General features: G+C 36.9%; 1 protein-coding gene across 4 annotated transcripts in view; it reads right to left on the bottom strand.

Annotated features, from left to right (window-relative positions):
* ASXL2 (ASXL transcriptional regulator 2) overlaps window positions 1-27,636 on the bottom strand; it is a 121,706-nt gene that overhangs the window by 40,465 nt on the left and 53,605 nt on the right. For 3 of the 4 annotated variants that reach the window (XM_033124352.1, XM_033124353.1, XM_033124354.1), the window contains 2 exons: window positions 12,212-12,320; window positions 8,677-8,827 (listed from right to left, as the gene is read on the bottom strand). In XM_033124352.1, the coding sequence (XP_032980243.1) occupies window positions 8,677-8,827; window positions 12,212-12,320 (260 nt within the window). Of the gene's footprint in view, window positions 1-8,676; window positions 8,828-12,211; window positions 12,321-21,244; window positions 21,265-27,636 lie in introns of those variants that run through there. The other variant, XM_033124355.1, reaches the window with a different exon arrangement.

The following is a 27,636-nucleotide window of genomic DNA, read 5'->3' as shown; positions in this document are numbered from 1 at the left end:
TTCTGCCCTCTGAAATAACCAAATAAAATGGTTGGGTTGACATCCTTACTGGTATTTTTCTACACAAATAAAAATATGAAAATATTTTTGACCACATATTTATAAATTTTAAATATATGCATTCACCTGAATGTGATGATATCTAAATTTTATGTATTAAGGAAATTTAATTAGCTTGCTAAAGGGCACACAGCTAGTAAGGGGCACAGCCAAGACTGAAACTTGGTATACTTGCAGAATGAGTAGGTGGCCACCAAAAAGTTATGTTTGTTTCCTAATCCCCAGAATCTATGAATGACAGGTTATTTGGGAAAAGGGTCTTGGCAGATGTGGTAACTTAAGGATCTTGAGATGGGAAGATTATCTTGGATTATCCCACTGGGTCCTAAATCCAGTGACAAGGGTCCTTAGACACACAGAGAAGACAGACACGGGAGAAGGTGATGTGAAAACAGGCGGAGATTGGAGTGATGTGGCCACAAAGCAAGTAAGTCAGAAGCCACCAGCAGCCAGAAAATACAAATAACAGATTTGTCCCCTAGAGGCTCTGTAGAGGGTGCAGCCCTGCTGACATCTTGACTTCAGAGCTGGCCCCAGAACTGTGAGAAAAGAAATTTCTATTGTTTCAGGGTACCCAGTTTGTGGTAATTTGTTACAGCAGCCTCAGAAACTAACACAGTACCTAAAAACTGATTTTCTGTTTTAAAGTATCATTATCAACTCATAGATGTTTATATCCTTGAAATGTTTAAATCAAAAGCAATTATTACAAATAGGCCACTCAAATTGTTCCCTTTCGGGATAGTGGGAGCTCCTTCAAGTTTTAAACCATCTTTGGGACATGGCCCCAGCAGTATCTGACTACTCCCAACCTATCTGGCACAGAAAGAGTCTCAGGCAAATCTTGCATATTTTGTTGCCCAGAATTGGATCAGCTATAATACTTTTCCAAGGAGCACTGATATCTTTTAATTGGAAATGGTAATTAGATACCACGCCCTGCGTACTCGTGGTGCTCACTGCTACTGGGGTAGCTGGTTCTAGGGCTTTTCAATGGTTACAACAAGAAAAGTCTCTTTTTAAAGGAGAAAAATAAATGCATGCATAGATAGCAAATTCAAACTAAGATTGCAGGACTGTCACTTAACTTTTCCGATTTTATATTGCTATCACGTTTCTTCTTCCCTGATAATCCTGTGTCCTAATAACATTAATTATTAACTTGCTATTATAGATATAGTTTCAAAAAACCCACACCAATATAATTGCTGAAAAAAAGACTATTGATTGCAGTTTAAGATTTTCTTTGTGTCTGGTCTCCCACACCTAAGATATATCTCACAGTAACTTACCTCTGTGATTATGCAACAAATTTTATGTATACCTGAGTTTGCTTTCAGTTGTTTCGTATTTCTAAAAAGTACGTCTTAAAAATTTAATTATTTGAATTATGGAAAACTATAAAAAAAGGTTACTTTCATGTAAGTTCAGCTCCCTCCTTTGTCTACACCCCTTTATTACCTCTCTTCTTCTATAGGAAATGAATTATATTATTGTTTTTTTACTTCTTTTTATTTTCGTGAAAATATAAGTACATACATTTTAATTATTTCACTCACTTTTTTAAGCAAAAAATCATGTATTATAAACTATCTGCCAACTTGATTTTTTTAAAACTTAATATAATTATATATTCTGGGGAATATCCTAGAACAGAATATAGAGATCTTCTACATTCCTTTTAACAGCTGCATAGAATTCCACTGTGCAGATGTATCACAATTTTTTCAACCAGACTTTGATGAGTATTTTGTTTCTTTCTGGTCTTTTGCTCTTCTTACTGCAGTGTCTTAACCAGTGATTCTTATGGTGTTGGACCAAGAATACCACCACCACTACCTAAAATTCTGTTGGAAATGGAAATTACTGGGTCTCAGCCCAGACCTACTGAATCAGACTCAGATTTCTGGCCCAAAAATCTTCATCATAAACTCTCCAGGTGACGCTGAAACACGCTCGAGTTTGAGAAGCATTGGTCTTAAGCTGTGCTATGCTCTTTTGTATTGTTGACAGTGTATCTGAGGATTGACTCTTAAAAGTGGGTTTGCTAAGTCAAAAGATAAAAAAGCATGCTTCCAGAAACAAGAGAAAAGTTTCACCATTCTCAGGTTTTAAAATGAATTCATGCCATGTTTTCCTTTAGTACCTGATTTCAAGTTTTATATTATATCTTTAATTTGTTTGGACTTTATCCTGGAGTATGGTGTGAGAAATAAATCCACTTTCATCTTTTTGGCTATTCAGTTGTTCCAACACCTTTGCACACACCATACACAAGGGTCAGAGTTTTTGTTGTTGTTGATGTAGTTATTGCAAATGTGTTCTCTTTTTTCATTGATTATTATCCTTATATTTGGTGGCCATTTGCCATATGCTAAAATTACATCCTGCTACTTTACTAAATTGCCTTCTTCATCAATTTTTATCTCTGTTGATTCTTTTGAGTTTGTCAGATACATAATTATATCATCTACACACAGAGATAGTTTTCACTGTTCTTGTCAATTACTGTTCCAACTGATTTCTCTTGCTTACTTTTGTTGAAATAAACACCCCTAACATGGTATTATACAGGTATGCCTCGGGGATATTGCAGGTTCCGTTCCAGACCACGGCAATAAAGTGAGTTGCACGAACTTTTTTGGTTTCCCAGTACGTATAAAAGTTATGTTTATACTGTAGTCTATTAAGTGTGACATTATTTTTAAAAAAACAATATACATACCTTAATTAAAAATACTTCATTGCTAAAGAATGCTAACCATCATCTGAACCTTCAGCGAGTCGTAATCTTTTTGCTGGTGGAGGGTCTTGACTGGGTGTTGATGGCTGTTGACTGATCAGGGTGGTAGTTGCTGAAGGTTGGGGTGGCTGTGGCAATTTCTTAAAATAAGACAACAGTGAAGTCTGATGCATCGATTGACTCTTCTTTCCATGAACAAGTTCTCTGGAGCATCTAATGGTGTTTGGCAGTATTTTACTCACAGAACTTCTTCCAGAATTGGACTCACTCCTCTCAAACCCTATTGCTGCTTTATCAACTAAGTTTATGTAATATTCTAAGTCCTTTGTTGTCAACAATTTCAACAATCTTCACAGCATCTTCACCAGGAGTAGATTCCACCTCAAGAAATCGCTTTCTTTGCTCATCTATAAGAAGAAACTCCTCATCCATTAAACTTTTACCATAAGATTACAGCAGGTCAGTCACATCTTCAGGCTCCACTTTAGCTCTCTTGCTATTGCCACCAAATGTGTAAATTACTTCCTCCACTGAAGTCTTGAACCCCCAAAAGTCATCCATGAGAGCTGGAATCAACTTCTTCCAAACTCCTATCAAGGTTGGTATTTTGACCTCTTCCTACATATTACTAATGTTCTTGATGGCATCTAGAATGGTGAATCCTTTCTTTCCAGAAGGTTTTACATTTACTTTGCCCAGATCCATCAGAGGAATCGTGATTTATGGTAGCCATAACCTTATAAAATGTATTTCTTTTTGATATGTTCACATTACTCCTTGATCATGGGTTGCAGAATGCAGGCTGTCAGCAGGCATGAAAACAACACCCGTCTCACTGTACATCTCCATCAGAGCTCTTGGGTGACCAGGTACACTGCCAATACGCAGTAATATTGTGAAAGGAAACTCTTTTCTGAGCAGTAGGTCTCAACAGTGGGCTTAAAATATTCAGTGAACTATGCTGTGAACAGATGTGCTGTCATCAGGCTTTGCTGTTGCATTTACAGAGCACGAGCAGAGAACGCTTAGCATCACCCTTAAGGACCCTCGGGTTTTCGGAACAGTAAGTGGGCACTGGCTTCAAGTTCAAGTGACCAGCTGCATGAGGTCCTGACATGAGCCAAGTCAGTCTGTCCTTTGACGCCAGGCGCTGACCTCTCTAGTTATGAAAGTCCTAGACGGCATCTTCTTCCAATAGAAGGCTGTTTCGTCTACACTGAAAACCTGTTGTTTAGTGTAGACACCTTCATTAATGACCTTACCTAGATCTTCTGGATGACTTGCTGCAGTGTCCACATCAGCACTTGCTGCTTCACCTTGTGTTTTGATGTTATAGACGTGACTTCTTTCCTTAAACCTCATGCACCAACCTCTACTAGCTTCAAACTTTTCTTCTGCAGCGTCCTCACCTCTCTCAGCCTTCACAGAATAGAGGTTAGGGCCTTGCTCTGGATTAGGCTTTGGCTTAAGGGAATGTTGTGGCTGGTTTGATCTTCTTTCCAGGCCACTAAAACTTTCTCCGTATCAGCAATAAAGCTGTTTCACTTTCTTATCATTCGTGTGTTCACTGGAATAGCACATTTCATTTCCTTCACAAACTTTTCCTTTGTGTTCACAACTTGGCTATCTGTTTGGTGCAAGAGATCTGGCTTTTGCCAACGTCCCAACGTCTTTTCCCTTTTTCCCCCACAAATCCCCTCTTCCAGCCAAACTTTTCTTACTATTGCTTCCTGAAAACACTGTACACACATTTCCCCCTTCTTGCCTTTATATGTTTCCTTTCCATGACATATCCTATCATCATTAGAGGTTATACTCTCAAGGAAAGGATAGTATATTAAAATTTTCTACAGCTCATACAATACTTACTAACCCAGATAAAGTTAATTACTCTCTTCTCTAATGATGGTATAAGATGATAAACACCTGTTACTCATGAAGTTATTTTCTAATTATCTGCTTGTTTTTCTGTACTTCTAGATTATGGGTGGGGCCCATACCTCCCATTATGGGGGGGCCCACACCTTTCTCAAACTGGTTTCCCAATTACCTGGCAAATAGTATATACTGAAGAAAGACTAACTAATAACTAGCAAATAGTTTAAATAGAGATGTTTCCTTGGCTTTGTAAATAAATAAATGGCCTAAACAATACTTCTCAAGATTATATCCTGATCTATTGGTCTTCCAATGTGAGCTGCTCAACAGATAAAAGCACTCATTTAAAAACATAATCTGATTAGAAACAAAAATGCTTGCTTTCATATAAACAGATAGCAACAAAAGATTAACAAATTATGGTCAAAAGATTAGCAGTTACTTATTATTTAATTTTTTTAAAAGTCACCCCAAAAAACAAAGAGCAACCTAGTCAAGAAATGACTTTTAAAAAAAGCTTAAAATTGTTTTCAGAAAAATATTTAAAACAAATTTTATAACTTGTATTCATTAAAGCCAGTTTTACATAGTTTACTGAAGTAGTTTCAGATTGTTGGATATTTATGTACCACCCACTGAATATATATATTCAGAAGGTACTGCTCTTCAGATATATTATACTACTGAGAATTTTAAATTTCAACAGTTGATTATTATATTGAACAAGTCAATATGAATATGTATTATTTATATTACCTACATTTGAATTTAAAGCTTTAGTAAAAAATCATTGACAATGTTTTATTTTGCCCTGAAAACATTCAATGTGTCCCTCTAAAATATTAGAGAGACTGCCAGAAATAATGGAGCAGTAATATCAAAATTAAAAATTAGCTTTATATAGTTGAAGGATTAACAGTTAAAATACTGGTAACTTAAGTTTCAAAAATTGTTTTAATCTTCAAAAATGGTAATCATTCTCTTAAAGGAGAATTCTTATTTTGCGGCCAGTCTTTCTTTAAAGGAATTTCATTTCCAAAAGTAACAGACTGTTTTAGTTCTAAGTCCCTTCTTCCCATAGCAAGTGCAATCTACTCCAAACTGGGCAGACTGTGGCTCTTGATAATATTCAAACAGCCCCCTAACGAAAGATGGAGAGGCCATAGCTGAACCGTCCTTTGCTTCTGGGTACCCTAACTATCCAAGTCCTAACAGCGCAGTGGTTTCAATACATGACAGAGCTAAAGCCTCCAACTCACCCACCAACCACCACAGAGAGAAGAGAACATCTCTCCCAAAGGTCTCTCCCCACATAAATTTGCCTAAAGGATTTTCTCCCTGGCATACTTTTTAAACAGATGTTTCTATACAGAATCACCTCCTTCCAACTTCACATACATATATATAAATAACATTAGTGGGCAGGGGGTCTGTGGTAGTCCACATAACTCCAAACACAGTATGTATCAAATGTCCTGATTGAAAGTAGTTTCTGAACAAGCAGTAAAATTAACATTACATCATGTTCCTGGAAAGAATTAATAATTCCTTAAAGATGAAAAGGTTTATTTTAGATAATTAATTTTTTTCTTAAGACACTTTAAAAGCAGACCAAAATCTAACAAACTTTTCACTATCAGAAGATAAAAATAATACTGTAGTTGCTTTATGCAGCAGTATTTGTATTTCATTTGGGGGAAAAGGCAGAGACATCACTTAGCTATGATCCTACCCCCCAAAAAAAAAAAAAAAAAAAAAAGCAACAGAAAGTGTTGATTTTAATCATTTTTCTGGAGTTATTTTACCTTACCTTGGCTTGGAATTCCAAAAAGCTCTTCTCTGAACATTGTTTCCTGTCTGCAAATTAGAAACCCAAACTACAAACTTCTAAGTTTTTCCACTTTACATGGATATCAATAAACTAGTTTTAATATTGGACTGAATTTCAAAGTTCTGTTCTCTGTTCTTATTTGGCTGAAAGGTATACCCATAACTAGATACTTTCTATCGATTTTCAACTACTGAAGTATCAGTTTTGCTGTCAAGGCTCTTTATTTTTGTACATAAAAGGAAGTGGGTTTTGATACTATCTCAGTGTTCTTCCTGTCTTACAATGCATTTGAAATAAAGTGATGTCAGATTGAGAGTAAAAACCCAAAATAAGAAAAAGGACTTGGCACAGTTAGTTTGCTTTACCTTTATTTGTAACACACCTGATTTAGAACTGCTTTGCTGCATGCTGCTATCACTACTACCAATTTTCTACTTTAATTTGCACTGGACTATAAAAACATTGATAAATGTATAATATTTAGCTAAAAATGTACATAATCTATGCTATATGAATGATCCATGAATGAGAGAAGCACATTCTGTCAGACTAAATCATTCTTCATTATTGGTAGGTCAGCATTTATCCATTTCTTAGTATCAGAGCTGCTAGAGTAAACATGAATTCCATGTGACATGTACACCTCTCATCTCCAAATAACCATGTGACAGCTACTACTCAAAACTGCTACTGTAGCATATGTGGCTATTGAAAAGTAAAGACCTCCAAACACCATGATTTTGTTTCCAGTTTATTAGTCTGGTATCCTTTCATATTGATTTCCCTGTTTCCAGCCACATCCATAATTTATGAATATTGCTGTTTCTCTAGCCTCATGACTTGGCTTGGTTCCTAATCTTAGATCAACAATTTCCAAATTTAAAAAGAAAAGTTTAAACTGGGGAGATAGAGGGGAGAGACAGAGCCCTTAACATGTTTGGCTGCATCTGTCCAGAAAATGTCCTTAGTGCACACAGGGTTACAAGGCCCTGGCCCATACCTCCTTTCACTACTGACAGGGATTACTCTAAAAATGGGTATCAGAATATTGGTCAGAGGTCTTGACTTTGTCTTGAGATCTGGGTTGCTCTCCAACTGGCTGTGATCTTAAAGATAAAATTCTCACAATCACAAAATTTGGCCAAATTGCACATGTAGTCACAACACCAGAGAACACAGATGATGCCACCAATTATCTCAATTCTCTCCAGGAGTAGCACATACATTAACACAAGGATGATAGTAAATAAGGTCGTTTTTCTGATATAGTTCTATTATCAGTAGTTCTAAAGGCTCTTAAAATTAACGAGTCAAGTAGTCTAACAAACATGACCCTAGCTTCTAGATCCAAAGGCAGCTCACCTAAAACTGAAACCTAAGAGGATATCCAAGCTAGGGAAACTCTTGGATGTCTATTTTGCTCTGGAAAATCAGTCCAGAGCGAAAAACCTTTGCAGCAGTCCTTATAAAGGAACCATCATGAATTGGCTGAAAACCTGTCTTGCCATGTAAGGCTATTTGGATAAAAACAATTCAACCTCTTCAAGACTTTGACAAGAAGCAACAGATAAATTAGTAAGAATAGGAGCTAAAATGTATCCTTAGGTGGAAAATCCACCCCAGGGAAGCTGCAGCAACAAAGACATTATTCTTCATAGAAAGGTTTTCGGGTAAACTATGGAGCAGACATCAAGTAGGGCATGAGAGCAAAGCCCAGCAGATTGAATGCAGTCTTTGCTTGTAGAAATGAAAAGCATTCTTTTCCTAGTAAGGAGAGAGTTGTTAAGAGAAGCAAGTGCTGAAATTTTAGGTGAGAGGATTTAAGAGGCAAAGAAAATCCGAGTGAGTCATGTCGTCCAATGTCGTAACCACTAGCCATATGTGGCTATTTAAATTTAAGTTAAAATAAAGTTAAAGCTTTTGTTCCTTGGTCACACTAGCCATTTCAAGTGCTTAGTAGACACATGCAGCCAGTGGCGGCTGTGTTGGGTTGGACAGCATACATACAGAACGTTTCCACGACTGGAGCCATTCTGATAGACAGTACTGACCTAGAGGGCAAGGGAAGAGATCGACTGACGTGGGGCTTGGAAAGGAAGAAGTCCTAACACAGGCATTTGTCCTATAGTGCTCAGTACTTTATTGAGGGATCAGGTGGATTTACCTTTCCTTTTCCACCTGCTCTTTTTCCCCTCCTTGTTGCTGCCACCATCACTGCTGCTGCTGCTGTTCTCAGAACTCTGGGAATCTGACTGACCATCACTGCTTTCTTCTGAACCTTCTGATAGCTCTTTCACCCCATCCGGCACATCTTTCTGAAAATGCAGGCATCCAATTAGGATTAGTCATCACCATTTCAGCAAATAGCAATTAAATCCCTGACATGCATTGTTGCAACTTAATTGTGCTAATTAATTTTTAGTATTATAGGATTCAGTAGCAGAACCAGCAATATTTTCTGAATTCCTGTCATCTCTCTCCTTTGGCTCAAATTAGCCAATGTTTCCATCTATAGCCAAAGGCAAAAATTTTACATGACAATTGCAGGCAGGCACAACACAGAGACTTAAATTAGACAAAAACTGGGTATAGGTAAGGCCAGGTAAATGATTAACTGTTCAGGATAAAAAAATTATATAATAGTTTTGTAAACCATGTATATACATCCATCATCCATGTAAAATATATATGAATTTGTATGTACGTTAGTACCATTATGTACTGTGAATTCAATTAAGAGTCTGGATAGCAAGACATAGTGCATTATTTGAATCTAATTGGTTCCTGAATATTGGTTAGTAAGTAGAAAGAACCACATATAAAAGAAATCTTTTTTTTTAATCACATGAATCTGGTTTCTGAACTGGATAGTGAGGATGTTAGTCAGAAAGGATACCTGTGTCAGCATAGTATGTAAAAGAGATAATAGGATAGCTGCGAGATCAAGAACGAGGAAATTAAGACTCGGGGGTTTAAATTCTGGTTTTTCAACTGTGTAGCCTTGATCAAAGTCTTAAACTCTCATGCCTCAGTTTCCCTGTCTATGAGGATAGTACCTACCTTAAAAGATCACTCTGAAATAAAATGAGTTAATAAATGTAAAATGCTTAAAATAGTGCCTGGCATATGATAAGAGCCTAACAAATATTAGCTACTATGTATTTATGTAATATATTAAAATATACACACATATAAATAAAGACATTAATGAATGTTATTTCTAAGTTACAAAATTATGGATGGTTCTTTTTTTTCTCAATATATTTTTTGTCTCCTCACATAATTTATTTCTATAATCAGACAAAAATTTAATTCTGACATGTGACCCTCCTACTTATAACTGGCACTCATAACAGCCAAGATAGTAAACTGTGATCCAGGAAAGAACTGTTCTTTTCCACTTATGTTTATATCCTAGTGCCATTTCTTATGTTATACTCTTTCTTAAAATACATATCCCATATTTTTCTATTCTTTCCTTCAAAATGCAGGACAACTTTTATAGAGTTAGTTGCCAGCCAGACCTCTTGACCCGTAAGTTCAACAAGTATTTTAAATCCAAATATAACTAACTTCTTAAATTTGTGATCCCTCCAGGATCAACTTGCTCATGCCCTGAATTTTGGAATCATTTTACGCTTTCTTTCACTCACTCCAAATAGTATATATTTTATTTCTCTAATGTCCCTTGCTTCCATCTCTCATATTTCAAGCCAATTATCTCTTCCAAACAACCATAACTATCTCTTTGACAAGTCTTCCTGCTTTACTCTTAAACCTGTCCTACTTAATTATCTTCCTAAACACGATTTGACCATGCTCTTCTGAAAAACCTCTGCTATCTCCTCAACAAACACATTCTCTGCCTCTGTCTCTGTCTCTGTCTCTCTCTCTCTCTCGCCTCCCTTTCTACCTTCCTCCCTCTCTCCCTTTCTCTCTAATTGGTCAGTTAGGTTTTCAAAAGCCTCCAAAGTTTGATGTTGACCTAATGTTTACCCCCCTTGACTCCTTACCACACTAGCCCACACAGAGATTATGGTCTAACCGCTCCAATTTACTCTACTTGCAAATTCATTCTGAATCCTTCTATTGGTGCCTTTGCTTAATCGATTCCCTTGTTTTGGAAGGCCCTTCTTCACATTACTTATCTGCTCAAATCTTATAAGTTTGAAAAACAAACACAAAAACTTTCTAGATCTCATTATTCAAAATTAATCTTTCTTTCTCTATACTATTGCAGTACTTTATAGTACAGTATTTTATAATACAGTATGTTCTGTCACTGTGCAATTATTTTAATAACTACGTGAGCTTCAAGGACTCAGGGATTACGTTTATCCTTTATAGCCTCTACAGTATCCAGCATCTAATACATGTTATTAACAATGTGGAAAGTCTAGAACAGCTAAAACCTAAAAGAAATGCAAAAAGCTCCATGTGGGACTATAGCCTTGTAACCCCAGGAACAAAGTATATAAAAAGGAGGCATTATGGGTAAGTTAGATCTTTTTAATGTTAGTGAGCTACACATAACCACTGAGCATAGTGATGACTACAGCTCAAAGCTAAAAAGGTAAGAAGGACCAAGTCCCACATACACATGGGCATAGTTACTGCATGCCAAGCATTAAGTCTCCTGCTGACAAATTTCCTTTGTGAAACAAGCCCTCTTCTCAACGTATCTGGCTCAGCAGGCTTAACCTCAACCTCACATTAAGGGGGATCATGAACCTAAAAGATCAATACATTCGGCAACAGAATCATTCATGTATAGACACATGGGCCAAGCCAAACCAAGTCAGCCAAATCAAGATTAACTGAAGGACTCCTGCTTTAGTGCCTCAGTCTCTCTGCTCTTCAGACTTACAGCTGGCAGAATAGGGGCGGGGTGGGTGGGGGCAGTGACGTCATGTACAATGAGGAGAAAGCCTGCCTGACAAAGAAGCCAAAAGAAAGTGGACAGATCGGGTAACATCTGTTATCAGCTGTTAGCCATTCCTGATCCCATCATTTAAGCTCCTGGATCCAGGCAGAGTTTCCTAGAATTTTCGGATATGTGAACCAATAAATTCTGTTTTACTCAATCAAGCTCATCTAAGTTGGTTCTCCTGTTCGTGACTGAAAAGACACTGATATGTCAAGGTCCCTTCTCAGTGCAGGAATTAGAAGTTAGCAAACTTGCTATGGTAAAAAGAACACAGGCTTGGGAATTCAGTCAGATCTGGTTCAGATTCTGTTCTGATATTATTTGGCCAACAATGGATAAGAAAGTCAATCTTCTGAACTTCGGCTTTCTCATTTATAGCAAGGGAATAATAATCACAATTCTGAGTTGTAACAATTCGGAATTAAATGAGAAAGTAATATGAAACATCAGGACTGTATTGCTCCTCGGTAACACTCAGTATTATTCAAATTTATGTGGCCCTTGAAAAAGTTACTGGAAGTCGTTTTTTCATTTCATCCTTTCAAGACAATATTATCATAAAGAATAAAACATAAATTTACTTTTCTGATCTACCTACAGATGGTTACAGATTAGTTAAAAAATGTATTAAATACAGGGTTGAAAATATTCTCTCTTCCTGAAAATAAGCTCTTCAAGAACAGAATTTTGTCTCTATGACGCAAATATTATTTATATGTAGTCACTTCATGTTTTTACTTTTTCAATGAGTCCCTAACAAAAATATATTTACCTTCAAAGTATATACTCCCATTCTACCAGGAACCTTATAGAAGATGCCCTCTTCACCTCGCGAGTTTGTGTGCAGCATTGCATTCAGGCATGCAAGAGGGGAAGTCCCACTGCAAGAAAAGAAAAGGAAGAACAACACAAGGATTAGCTTCTGTTTCTGAATATCCAATGTAACACTGACTTAAGATATAATTAACTAGTCAACACCCATTTAACATAAACACATTTTATAAACTATAAGTCTATCAATCCACAGAGAGACTGCCATGAATGTAGAATTCATTCTCATATGTCTAAAGAAATAAACAGTTCTTTAATTTTCTTAATCCTCATCCAGTGTGAAACATTTAAGCCAAGAAAAACTTTTATTTCACTGAAGTATCACAAATATATGGTATAAACATTCTATTTCACTTACAATTTTGTCACTTATATCTCAATGAAGCCGAAATTTTTTTTAAAGACTATTTCATTTAATGTAAGTTTTAAATGTCCAGAAGTAAAACAGCTGGAAAGCACACACATAGATTCAAATAAAAACCATTAATAATCTCCTTGCCTATTGCTGCACAAGATTAAATATGATTTGTGAAACGAATACATTTCCATGGTCTCTTGTTTTTGTTTTGTAATTTTTTTTGCTGTGATATAACTGACAAATAGTTTCAGGTGTGCAACATAATGATTCTATACAGAGGGTGACAAAAAAAGGTATACACATTTTAAGAAAGGAAAACTGTATTAAAATTGTAATACTCAATATATACCAATAACAAAAGATGAATACAAATCACGTTTGAATTCTGCAATTACAAGAGGTGCTCAAAGTGGTTGCCATCAGCGTCCAGACACTTCTGATTACAGTGAACTACTGCTCCAGCAACGTTGACCAAAGTGTCCACTTGTGTATATATATAGTTTTTTGGCACCCCAGTATTTGTATACACTGCGATGATCTCTTGTATTTAGACCTATCATGAGGTCACTTAAAAGTAAGCTTTGGAATATTTATCTTCTATATAACAACTTAATTAAATGTTTACTACTTCTAACATGCATTTACCATATTTTTCAGAGTTTCAGGTACATAATAAATTTCCTGTAAAATATATTATTTCCCCTTCTAATTTAATCAGATTTCATTTTCCTATCGTCTTGTACTTATCTAACAAAATAAATCGTAATGGAAACGGCGATGTGTGGTATTCTTAAGTTTGTTTTAAAAAGTTTCTTAGAATATCTGAGGGACTATGCAGTTATGTGTGCATTTCCAGCTCTTCTCCCTGTTGGTTCGCTGCTGGTTATTAGGAACCCTAATAGGCCTACAGAAGAGGCTACTAGGTTATCTTGGGTATTCCTAAAGATAAGAGTTCTCTGTGGGGAAAGCAGGGTCTGTCCTTTGGTACTGTGGAAGTGTTGAGGGTCAAAAACTAGAAAGAAGATGGAGGACAACAAAGAAAATAAAGAAAAACCTTTTGCTGATGAAAGTTTTGAGTGTCTCCAGGTTGATTTTCATAGCTATATTTATCTAATTTGGTTATTTCCACGTTAAAAATACACATAATGCAATCCTGGTCAGAATCCAAAAGTTTTTATCAAGAAAATATATAAAAATTGCCAAGAAATTTGCACGGATAGGGATGATGGGAGAACTACTTAAGAAGGTATTAAAATGCACCCTATGCCACTATTAAAGCAGTATGTTTCTGGAACAGCCTAAATAGACAAATGCAGAAATAGATCATAATAAGTCACTGTGTTTCTGTGTTGTAGGAAGAAAACGGCATCATGACAGTCACCTGTGGTTTGACTACCCGGCATCTGTTCCCTCGTCTTTAGGTACCTTTAGGAAACAGTACCTAAAACTTCCTGTGAAAGGTTATCCCTCTCCCACCCTCACTTATGTAGTTGACAGGGAATTGATCCCATCTCATCACAGGTATAAATCCAAACTGTTAAAGCACCATTTCCTGGTTGCAAAAGCCCATCAGCATTTCTGTATGCACCCCACTCCCCATCTCCACAGATTCAGGAATAGACACATGACCTGATTAATCCAGGCCGACAATCTAAGCTGCTATTTACTTGGGCATTTGGGAAAAGAAACTTGCTCTCCAGGGAAGCTTCAGAAAGAGACTCTTCCTCTGAGTGAGTATGAAGAAGTCATGCCTAAAACTTTCAGTCATCATGTGATCGTGAGGGAATTGTCTGGAACTGGAGGGAAACAACACACAGGACAGACTGAGGAAGACCTAGGCAAGGATTAAAGTGAAAAATTCAACGCCCAAAAAGGCAGAACTGAGAAAAGAGGAAAACAGAAATGTGTTTTTTTAGCAGTATTACTTTTGCCACTGTATCAAGCCTTGTCTTAAGCCAATCTTACCTTTGGAATTTTTTGGAGGTTTTAAGTCACAAGAACTGAAAGAGTCCTAAATAAAATAATTTATTTCATAAGTAGTGTTGACCTATCATGTTGTACATCTGGGGAAAATAATTCTCACTATATATACAAAAACACAGCCAAATGGATTAAAGCCAAAAATGTAAACAGTAAAAGGCATTAAAAGAAAATAGTAGTACAACCTACAGGATACAGAAATCTGTATCTCTGTTCTACACGAGAGAAAACCTAACAATCAAAAATGAAAGAAACTGAATAAAAATTTTTATACAGGAAATAAATATGATCAAAAAGATTATAAAAGTATACGAAGCTGGAATAGGTAACTGAAGACAAATGGCAGACAAAAAAATTAATAGTTCTAAGAGAGCTTCTTTTAGGAAAACACAAGGAACCAAGTAAAAAAAATGGATAAAGAATATGAACAAATGATCATAAAACATGCAATGTAAATGGCCAATTGCACACACAAAAAAGAAGCCCAAACATAATAGTAGTCAAAGGAAAACAAATTAAATCAAAATACCATTAGTTAGACTGGGAAAAATCAAATGGATTCAAGTCTTAGCAGTATTATACTATAGTTATGTAAGATGTTACCACCAGAGGAAGCTAGGTGAGATATATACATGGGATTATTTCTACAATTTCCTGTGAGCCTGTAATTACTTTTAAAAAAAAAAAGGAGCTGCTGAGATCTATTGATGGTAAGGTTCTAGGCAAATGCACACTTTTACAGACTGTTGGTGGGATTGAAAACTGCTACCTTCCCTCACTCCATCCCCCTATTTCTCAGTTCTGCCTTAGGAAAGTAACATGGAAGTATCCATTAAAATAAAAATTTATATACGAGTATTAAGGCCCACTGGTATGACAATCCCACTTTAATCTATCCTACAAAACTAAGGCCACAGGACTTAGGGACATATATGCAAGGATTAACTACAGCATTGTTGAAAGTATCAAAGCACTGAAAATGACCTCAAGATCCATTAATGAGGGAATGGTTGACTATATGTTAGTAAAGTAACCAACAGGATATGAATCAATAACAGCTACATTAATAGTAAAAGGAATGTTAAATTCCAGGAAACAACTTTATTAGCCCTCACAACAATCCTTTGAGACAAGCAAAATTACTACACAATTTTTACCAAAAAAAAAACAAAGCAATGTATAGAGGTGTTGGGTGAGCTGTTCAAGAGTGAATTAGTAAATGGTAAAGCCAAGATTCCAATAAGAAAACAAAAAAAAAGAAGCAGAACAGTAAAGAGACTGCTTTTAAAAAGAACATATAACCAAGTGAAAAAACATGCTATAATCTTTAGTTCAATAACCTATCTGGATAGAAGTCTGCCCCAATTAATGGTATTCAATTTCAACATTAAGTTTCCACCCTGGTTATGCCAAAAACCTAGATCTGTGGCTCCAAAGAGGAAAGCTTTCTTAGCTCTGACTCTAAAATGGGAGAGAGACAAGGGAACAAATAACCACAGAACACTATAATTCAATCAGTGTTATTAATATAGATATAGGTCAATAACCCCTGACCCAAAACACTGCAGGGCAAATGCTTCAGACATAAAAATCTTTTGGGTTTTAAAAAAATAACACAATACGCTATATATGATGTAATACCACCAGAAAAGTTAGAGGCAGCATCCCATAACCAAACACAATGAAACATGAATATTTACACAAAGTGAGATAAAGATTACATATGGTTTCATGTCAGTTCAAAAGAAGTGTTGTCAAATTAGTTTTGGTAACAAATGCATGGAAAAAACTTTTTCGCACATTTTGAATTTGGGAATTATGAAATTGAGACTGCAGACCTGTATATGTAATATGCTATAAGTCAGAGAGAGAGAAACAATCTGGTCTAGGGTTTAGTACCTAAAATCAAAACAAAACAAATCAAAAAAACCCCAACCCAAACCAAACCAAACCAATAAAACCCTTAAAGTAAAACCCATAAAATGAAAGTAAATGGCACACACGTCTGGTGAAAAGATGTGGTAAAAGAGATACAGACACCATCATAGTATCTCCTTGCAAATCTGGGTATAATTTTCTTTTGAAGGCAGTAAGAAAGTTTTGAAAAACCCACAAGATATACAGAACATGGTACTGTTTAAAACAAAAACTTAGATTTTATTTCAGGAAAATATAAAGAGAGTCCTGACAATGTAATTTTATAAACAATGAATCAATGGCAGAGAAGAAAAATAGGATACACTGCCCATAATGGAAGGAATATAGCTCAAGGGAAGCAACTCCAGAATTATATAATTAAATAAATGAATAACTTGAAGGAATAGGCATCTTTTGCATGAATTAAACAAACCCTGGTACTGAGGACATTACATCAATACCAATATAAAGTCAAGTACAGTTGACCCTTGAACGATGCAGGGGTTAGAGACGCCAAACCCCCCACGCAGTCAAAAATCCACGTGTAACTTGACTCCCCAAAACTTAAGTTGTCCCTTGCTACATGTGGGGGACTGATTCCAGGGCCCTTGTGGGTACCAAAATCCCCTATATAAAATGGGTAGATAAATGTGTATATACAGTTAGCCCTCCACATCCGCAGAATGCCATCCCAACCGTGGATGGAAAACAGTACAGATATTTATTGAAAGAAATCCACTTTTAAGTGGATTGTGCAGTTCAAACCCATGCTGTCCGAGGTTCAGTTGTTATTGGAATACATTCTTAAATAACTATGGTTATGTTATATCATTTTAATGTGCATTTATCGCTTTACGTTTTTTTGCCAATGACTTATTACTTGCTGTTTATTTTATTTTTATTTTAGACTATGGAAATTATGTTAGATAAAAATTAAATTCGAGCTATTTTCTTATTCGAGTTCAAAATGGGTCATAAAGCAGCAGAGACAACTCGCAACATCAACAATGCATTTGGACCAGAAACTGCTAATGAACATACAGTACAGTGGTGGTTCAAGAAGTTTTGCAAAGGAGACGAGAGCCTTGAAGATGAGAAGCCTTGAAGATGAGAAGAGTAGTGGCCAGCCATCGGAAGGTGACAACGACCAATTAAGAGCAATCATCAAAGCTGATCCTCTTAGAAAAGTTGCCAAAGTCAACATCGACCATTCTACGGTCATTCGGCATTTGAAACAAACTGGAAAGGTAAAAACTCGGTAAGGGGGTGCCTCATGAGCTGACCGCAAACCAAAAAAAAAAATCATTTTGAAGTGTCATCTTCTCTTATTCTACACAACAACAACGAACTATTTCTCAATTGGATTGTGACGTGCGACGAAAAGTAGATTTTATACAACCAGCGATGACCAGCTCAGTGGTTGGACCGAGAAGCTCTAAAGCACTTCCCAAAGCCAAACTCGCACCAAAAAAAAGGTCATGATCACTCTTTAGTGGTCTGCTGCTGGTCTGATCCACAACAGCTTTCTGAATCCCGGCGAAACCATTACATCTGAGAAATGCTCAGCAAATCGATCCGCTGCATTGAAAACTGCAGTGCCTGCAGCCGGCACTGGTCAACAGAAAGGGCCCAATTCTTCTCCACAACACCAGACCACACGTTGTACAACCAACACTTCAAAAGATGAACGAATTGGGCTACGAAGTTTTGCCTCATCCGCCATATTCACCTGACCTCTCACCAACTGACTACCACTTCTTCAAGCATCTCGACAACTTTTTGCAGGGAAAACGCATCCACAACCAGCAGGATGCGAAAAATGCTTTCCAAGAGTTCACTGAATCCCGAGGCATGGATTTTTATGCTACAGGAATACACAAACTTATTTCTCGCTGGCAAAAATGTGTTGATTGTAATGGTTCTATTTTGATTAATAAAGATGTGGGTGGAGCCTAGTTATAGCGATTTAAAATTCAGTTCGAAACCACAATTACTTTTGCACCAACCTAATAATATGGAATAATTTCTGACACCAAACCCAGATGAAAGAACACCTCAAAAGATTACATAACTATCATGAGACAATGCAGCTTCTAATTTTTCTTGTCCATGCTCAAGAGAACTGAGATGAAGAAGTGGCGAGGGTTGGGGTGCTCTTTTAAGGAAAGGAACAAGTGCAGCATTCTAATTTTATGCTGAGTCTATCTCAGGGAAGGAAATATACTCTGATGTTTCATACACAAGGCCCAAGAAGAGAAGTAACTTCAGTCATATTGCCAATAGCCTGATTTAGTTCCCTCTGTAGTAAAAATACGTAGTTCCTTAGCAGTAGTTAGTAGGGTAGGGCTAAAAGACCTGATGTCTATAATTACACACTGCACAGGTGAAGCAAATACAGTAACTCATGAAAGGAGACTTTCACTGTGTGGCAAAAAGAGCTAGGTTTATGTATTTATACCAATCTGAATTCGATCTGATTATAGCCGTGAGCAAGTCATTTTAAACACCCTTAACCTTAATTTTCTCATCTCCAAATGATTTTTTCCATCTCTATTTCAGAATGGAGTTAATACCACCTACTTTGTAATTTGGGACAAAGTGTTTTGTCACAGAGATTCAGTAACTGTGGTAGTGACCATGACAACTTGCTCCCCCCTACTCTACTCTCGTGGTGTTCCAACGTTCCCTACCTCAAGCAGTAGAGAGTTCACCCTCAGCCCCATCAACGCCCCACTCTGAAGCCAGAGTGACAAAAAAAATCATGATACCTCTGCCCAGATTAAACTTCATCCATGATATCAGAATGTATCTTAGCATAAAGTCCAGAGTTATCAATGTGATCTCATCACGCCCATCCTCCCACACCCTCTCTGTCCCAGCCTTCTTTCCATTGTGTAACTTACATTTCTTCTGATTTCTGGACCTTTGCACTAGCTACACTGTTTCCCCCAAAATAAGACCTAGCCGGACAATGAGCTCTACTGCGTCTTTTGGAGCAAAAATTAATATAAGACCCGGTCTTATTTTACTATAGTATAGTAAAACAGTAAAATAAGACCGGGTAATATAATATAATATAATATAATAAATATAATAAATATAATAAATATAATATAATATAATATAATATAATATAATATAATATAATATAATACCAGGTCTTATATTAATTTTTGCTCCAAAAGACGCATTAGAGCTCATTGTCCGGCTAGGTCTTATTTTGAGGGAAACACAGTAATGCTTCTCTTGCAATGCTAGTCCTCACCTTTTCTCGCAAGCTACAATTCACTCCTCAGATTTCAGCCTAATGTCTCTTGTCAGAGGAAGTCACCCCAATGCTGTATAGAAACCAATACTTCTCCTAAATACATTTAACTATGTATACAGTAATTTAAAAATTTTTAATTTAACATATGACTCCATTGTGGGCCAGCAGATTCAATGACATGCGATTTAATTTAAGCTCTCTGGGAAGAAGATTCTCTCTTCTCTTCTATATTTGAACCCAAAAGCAGAAAGGTTCTAGGACCTACAAGCGTAATCCTGAAAATATAATGGGTAAGCCTGATGAAAATGGAATAAAAATGAAGGAAATAGAGATGAGATACTTACTGAGCAAACCTGGATCAAGTTTTGCCTGTTTTTTTTTTTCGACTTGTATTACATGAATAATTTCCTTCAATGTGTAAGCCAATTTATACTGCATTTCCTGTTATTTACAACTAAAATATCTTAACTGACACAAAACACATAGGTTAAAGCATTCAAAATGACAGATAGGGAAACAAAAGAAAGGTATAGGAGAATATTCCAAGGTAACAACTCTCTTCTACCAATGAGAAAATATTACATTTATGAATAATAATGATAATGTAAAGCCTTATCAACATAAGCATCATTCAAGCCTACGCTCCAACTGCAGAGGCTGAAGATGAAATTGAAAGCTTTTATGCAAGTATACAAGAAACTGATCACACATCAAAATAAGACATGTTGATAATTATAAGTGACTGGAACACAAAAGGAGGAAATAATGCAAAATCAAATGTTGGAAAGTTTGGACTACAGGTTAGAAATGAAGCAGGAGATTGGCTCGCAGATTTCTGCAAAGTCAACAACTTGTCCATGGTAAACACAAGCTTCAAACAACCGAACAATTGTATACATGGACATCACTAAATGGCCAATACAGAAATCAAATGGACTATGTAATTTGAGGGAGGAGATGTATTCTTGCTCCTAAAACAAGACCAGGAGCAGATTGTAGTACGGACCACAAACTGTTAATATCGAACATTAGAGTAAAGCTGAAGAAGAGCACCAAAAGAATCATAGTGCCAAAATATACAGTAAATAACATTCCCGATGGATTTAAAATCTACATAAAAAACAGATTTGCACTGATAAACTTAATTGACCAAGAACCAGAAGAATTGTAGGCTGAAACTAGAAACATTATTAGGGAAGAATGAGAAAACAATGCAGGAAGTAAAAAGGAAAAAAAAAGTCAAGATGGATGACAGAAGAAACACTGAAAGTTGTTAGGAGAGAGACAAAAGTAAAAAGTGACAAAAAAGCAGGGTTAGAATCCTGAACGCAGACTATCGAGTAAAGAGAACTATCACAATAGTCAATGTAAACAAATTGAAAAGAACAAAAAAGGAAAAACAAGAGATCTCCACTAGACTATTCAAGAAATAAAAGGGAATTAATTTCTACCTTATATGGAGCAAGAAAAGCTGGATGTTCAAGCCGGATTCAGAAAAGGATGAGATCTAAATGTGAGCATTCCCTGGATATTGCAGTGCCCCCAAGAATTTCAGAAGACATTAGTCTGCTTTGAGACTACAGCAAAGCCTTTGACTGTGTAGATCATGAAAAGCTATGCGCGGCTCTGAAAGAAATGGGTGTGGCCTCAGCACTTGATGGTCCTCAAGTGTAACCTGTATTGTGGACAGGAAGCCACTGTCAGGACAGACTATGAAGAGACAGCAGGATTTCCTGTAGCCAAAGGTTTTAAACAAGGGTGCATTTTATCTCCCTATTCGTTTAATAATGCGTACACAGGACATATACGGAAAAACTGAGCTAGACTCAGAAAAGGGGTGGAGAGAAAATTGGTGGAAGAAATATCAATAATTTAAGATATGCAGATGACACCATCTTACCGGCAGAAAGTAACAATGATTTGAGATGAGATCGGGCACATTCAGGGTATGGCTGTAGACAGTAACAATGATTTGAAACAACTTCTGATAAGAGTGGAAGAAAGTGCCAAAGCAGGGCTGCATTTGAACATCACGACAAGTCAAGAGTACAGAGGAAATCCACAAGTTTCACACAGACACCGAGGACACTTAGAGTGTTAAAGAGTTTGCTCACCATGGTTCAGTCATCAAGTCAAATGGAGACCACAACCAAGAAACGAAGAGAAGGCTGACACTCAGGCGGGTAGCAAAGGAAGAAATAGGAAGAAAGATCACCCAGAACAAAGATACGTCATTACATATCAAGGCTAAGATTACCCATACCCTCATATTCCCAATTAGTATGCATGGATACAAAAGTAGGGCAGTGAAGAAGGCTGATAGGAAAAAATGGATTCATCTGAAATACAATGTTGGAGGAGAGCTCTACGAATACACTGGACTTCCAGAAAGATGAACCAATTCCGCCTAAAATATCACCGGAGGCAAAAATGACAAACCTGAAACTGTCCTACTTGGGGCACATCACAAGAGGGCAGGATTCTTCAAAAAAGACAATAATGCTGGGAAAATAGAAGGCAGCAGGAAGAGAGGAAGACTAAACATGAGATGGACTGACTCCATAAAAGAAGCTACAGGCATGAGCCTACAGGAGCTGAGCAGCGCAGAACACTATGGACATCCTTCAATGAAAGGGTTACCAGAGGTCAAAGCCAACTCAACAGCACATAACAAAAAGAGGTAAGGTGCTATTCAAAACTGCGCAGGTTAACTTAAGCACTCAAACACTCAGAAATATGTATCTTAATTTTTTTCTAAATCATGAACTTCCAAGGATTAAGAAACAATTAAGCCAAGATCTAGGCATGAAAAGCAAAAGTGGCAGATTAAATTACTGTTTGTAATTCATCATTTACTCTCTCCATCATATTACCTTGCAGTACATAGAGTACGTGAAATACATTTTGCTGCCCAACACTGATGCTAGGCTTGGCCACAAGACTAGATGTGGTCAGTGAAATGAGAACAGACATGACAGAAAGAGGTTAAAGTGTGCTTGCATATTTAGCTTACACCTGAGACTGCCCACTAATTCCAGAACAGAGAACAACCCACAGCCTAGACTCAAGCCTAGGCAATAATAACTGAACCCCAGCGAATTTAAAGACACAAGGAAGAAAAGGAACTATGAGTTATTGTAAGCCACTGAAATTTTGAGATTGTTATGCAGCAAAACTGACCAATAAAAATAAGCCCTGTATAATGCAGGAACATCTGCTTTCTTAGAGATACTCAATACCAAAAGACAATAAACAAAGTTGTTAAGAAAAGTTAACAAGAGTATTTATATTCAGTCAAGATGTCATTCAAACAAAGAAGCAACAGAAGACATTATTAAGCCCATAAGAACTCAGGAAAAAGATCACCCATGAACTTAAATCCAGTTAACAAAGAAATGTACCAAAATAAACAATTCAGGAATGGAGAAAATGGTTTAAAGGGGAGAGAAAAGTAGACAGTTGCAATTATGGTAATATACATGTAAATGTTTTCTATTCTTTGCAAATTCATTTTAAAAATGACAACACACCTTCAGAATTTTTCTATTTTCTTTTACTTCTACTTCAGAGATTATTTACGAATATTCTAAGTGAAGTATATTAATATATTTCAGTGAAAAAAAATGAAGCATATCAATTTTCTTAGTTTCTTCAATTAAATGCAATAAACAAGGGTTATTCTTAGCTAGTGAATTTCAGAATTTTTCTTCCCACTGTATATTTTTTTCATTATTAACTTTTTTTTTGGGGGGGTATCAGGTATCACTTTTACAAAAATATTAAACAGACCAAAAATATATGAATTATTTAAACAACGTAACTTCTGAAGTAGAGTAAGGCTCTTTTTCAAAATCACTTTGTCACAGGCCATGCTATTAAAAACAAAACAAAAACTAGAACAGCAGGTAAGAAACTCTATTCAGATTGCAGTGAACGACAACCACTCTAAGAGAAAAGACGCAATGAATAACAAGGTACAAGGAGAAAAAGAGAGTCCGTCACAGATGCCCACAAAGGAAAGGGATACCTATATGTGACATTCAAACATCAAGGGACAAGCGAAAGATGAAGGTGGGAGGATCTACTGGTTTTAGAATTGAGTGTATTTAGATCATATCACCAAAATTTTTAATCAGTTCAATTATATGGTAATGACTTCAGGAGAAAAGATTAGGTTTTCAGTTAAAGAGTATCAATATAAAAGCAATCATGACATTTTGATAACTTGAAAGTCTGTTATATTGAAGTATGTTTTCAAATAGAAATACAAAGGCTTTTTTGCAAACCTGTAAAAATTAACTTACGGGTTAAAAGTTATCTTTAATCTAAAGTATATTTGACAAACAATTCATTATACCTCAAATATGTTTACATACCCATGCTAAAGATTTCTCTTAATGATGGGATTAAACTGCTGTTTATTCTCAAACAATAAAAGATTATAGCAGAAAACAATAACCCATAGAATAAGAATCTATGAGTTATACTGATATAGATAAATGAACAAATCAATGAATGAAGGAGAATTCTTTGCAGTAGAATTCCAACTAAGAAATACAGATGAAATGATGGAATTAGAAAATCACCATTATGTGGCAACCACATTTCAAGCAAATATTGTCAATGGATGCTGTGGCAGACATACTCTAAAATGACCCCCAGTCGGCCTCACTTCCTGGTACTCACACCCTGTGCAATCCCCTCCCCTTGAGTGTGGGTGGGACCTGTGACTTGCTTCTAACTAATAAAATACAGCAAAGGTAGTAGGATGTCACTTCAGTGACAAAAGATCTGTGTCTTTGAGAGGTGACTCTCCCTTGCTGGCTTTGAGGAAGCATGTGGTTCGGGGAGACCCAGGGCAGCCTCTAGCCAACAGCCGGCTGGGAACTGAGGCCCTTCAGCCCAAGAAGCCCCCAGGATCTCAATCCTGCCACAACCATTTGGGCTTCAAAGTGGAGCCTTCTCCAATTAAGCCTTCAGATAAGAACCCAACCCTGGCCAACAACTTGACTGCAGCCTTGCAGAAGACCCAGTAAAGCCATGCCCAGATTCCGGACACACAGAAACTGAGATAATAGGGTGGGGGTGGGGGGGAGGGTGAGGGGATTGGAGGGCAGTCGGTGACCACAGGATGGCCACGGGGTTTGAAAATTAATCTGGGGAATGTAATTTAGTGGTTACCAGAGGGTAAGGGGGTTAAGGGGTGGGAGATGAGGGTAAGGGGGATCAAATATATGGTGATGGAAGGAGAACTGACTCTGGGTGGTGAACACACAATGTAATTTATAGATGATGTGATAGAGAATTGCACACCTGCAATCTATGTAATTTTACTAACAATTGTCACCCCAATAAATTTAAAAAATAATTAAAAAAAAAAAGAAACTGAGATAATAAAGGTATGTTGTTTAAAGCTGCTAAGTTTGTGGTAACATTGTTAAGCAACTAATAATGACATGCTAAAACTAGTGGGCAAAGGTACAATGAGAAATGAGGCATCTACATATTATCAAAATATCTACCCCCACAAGATACTTTTTCTTTTTAAGATTTTACTGGGAAAGGGGAACAGGACTTTATTGGGGAACAGTGTTTTTTCCCAGGACCCATCAGCTCCAAGTCAAGTTGTTGTCCTTTCAATCTTAGCTGTGGAGGGTGCCGTTCAGCTTCAAGTTGTCCTTTCAGTCTTAGTTGTGGAGGATGCAGCTCAGCTCCAGGTCCAGTTGCCATTGCTAGTTGCAGGGGGCGCAGCCCACTATCCCTTGCGGGGGGTTGAACCGGCAACCTTGCCGCCGAGAGCATGCACTCTAACCCACTGAGCCATCCAGCTACCTGGGAGCTCAGCAGTAACTGTCTTCATTCTAGTTGCAGAGGTCGCAGCTTGCTGGCCCATGTGGGAGTCGAACCAGCAGCTCTGTTGCCCAGAGCTCACACTCTAACCAACTGAGCCACCCGTCTGCCCCCACAAGATACTTATTAATCACAAAAAAATTATACCTTTACAGTAGAGAAACTTGGCAGACATCACATAAACCAAAGAATAAAACTTACCTACACCAATAATGGGACAAATTGAAATCAGTGCCTCCTGATATGATGTAATGAAAATGACACATCACTTCCATGACATTCCTGCCAAAAATGCACAACCTGAATCTAATCAGGAGAAAACCTCAGACGTATTCAAATTGAGGGACAGTCTACCACATAACTGGCCTGCACGCTTTAAAAATGTCAAGGTCCTAAAAGACAAAGACTAAAGAATGCTTTCACATTAAAGACATAAAGACACATGAAAGCTGAATGCAAATGAATGTGTGAACCTGGATTACGACATTAGCAGAAGAATTACCAAATTTGAAAAAAAGTCTGTTAATTAGGTAGTAATGTTATATCAACATTAATATTCTGATTTTGATAGTTACACTGTGGTTATGTAAAAGAATGTAGTTGCCTTTAGAAAATACTCCAGAGTGTTTAAAGGTGAATAGGGCATCATGTCTACAATTTATTCTCAGACATTTCAGAAATACAAACTAGGTAGGTAGGTAGGTAGGTAGGTAGGTAGGAAGGTAGAATGATAAAGTGTATAAAATGTTGACATTTCGGGAATCTAGATAAAAGTTGTAAAAATTCTTTGTACTACTTTTGCAACTTTTCTTAAAGTCTGAAATTAGTAAGTCAAATAAATGAATAAAATAAAAAACTAAAGACGTGCTATCTATGAGAAAAGTCTATAAAAGTATGACCAATGAAAAAGGATGACGTACTGACAAATGCAACAATGTGGATTAACCTCCAAAGACCACACATTACGTGACTCCATTTATATAAAATGTCCAGAAATGGCCAATCTACAGACACAGAAAGTAGATTAGGGGCTGGCAGTAGTACTGTGTTTCCCTGAAAATAAGACCTACCGGGTAGCCAGACCATCAGCTCTAAGGCGTCTTTGGGAGCAAAAATTAATACAAGACCCAGTCTTACTTTAATATAAGACCAGGTATAATATAATATAATACCAGGTCTTATATAAGACCGGGTCTTATATGATATATGATATATGATAAGATATGATACGATTTATGATATGATATAAGGTCTTATATTATATTATTGATATAATATACATTAATTTTTGCTCCAAAACATGCATTAGAGCTGATAGTCCGGCTAGGTCTTATTTTCAGGGAAACAGAGTAGGAACAAATATTAACTGCATACAGGTATAAGGCATCTTATTGGGGAGATAGAAATGTTCTAAAACTGGATTATGGTAATGATTGCACAACTCAGTAAATTTACCAAAAATCATTGAATTGTACATTTAAAATGGATGAAGTTTATTGTATATAAATTATACCTCAATAAAGTTGGATTTTAAAAATTATAATGTGAGAAAGAAGCTAACTTGGTTTATCATCCATTAAACATTTACAGTGGAGCTATCATGTAGCAGGAGAGTGGCAAGTGCTGGTGATAAGAAAGAACTAAGTGGAGGGCGGCCAGATGGCTCAGTTGGTTAGAGCATGAGCTCTGAGCAACAGGGTTGCCGATTTGATTCTCACATGGGCCAGTGAGCTGCGCCCTCCACAACTAGACTGGAGACAACGAGCTGCCGCTGAGCTCCCGGTGGCCGGATGGCTCAGTCGGTTAGAGCGGGAGCTCTCAACAATAAGGTTGCCTCCTTATAAGTTGGACTCCTGCATGGGATGGTGGGTTGCGCTCCCCACAACTAGATTGAAAACAGCAAATGGACTTGGAGCTGAGCTGCGCCCTCCATAACTAAGATTGAAAGGTCAACTTGACTTGAAGCTGATGGGTCCTGGGGAGAAAAACACAC

This window comes from Rhinolophus ferrumequinum, chromosome 13, assembly GCF_004115265.2.
Source record: "Rhinolophus ferrumequinum isolate MPI-CBG mRhiFer1 chromosome 13, mRhiFer1_v1.p, whole genome shotgun sequence".
NCBI classification, from domain to species: Eukaryota; Metazoa; Chordata; class Mammalia; order Chiroptera; family Rhinolophidae; genus Rhinolophus; species Rhinolophus ferrumequinum.
The sequence above is the reverse complement of the archived record's forward strand: the minus strand, read 5'-3'. Positions and strand labels throughout refer to the sequence as shown.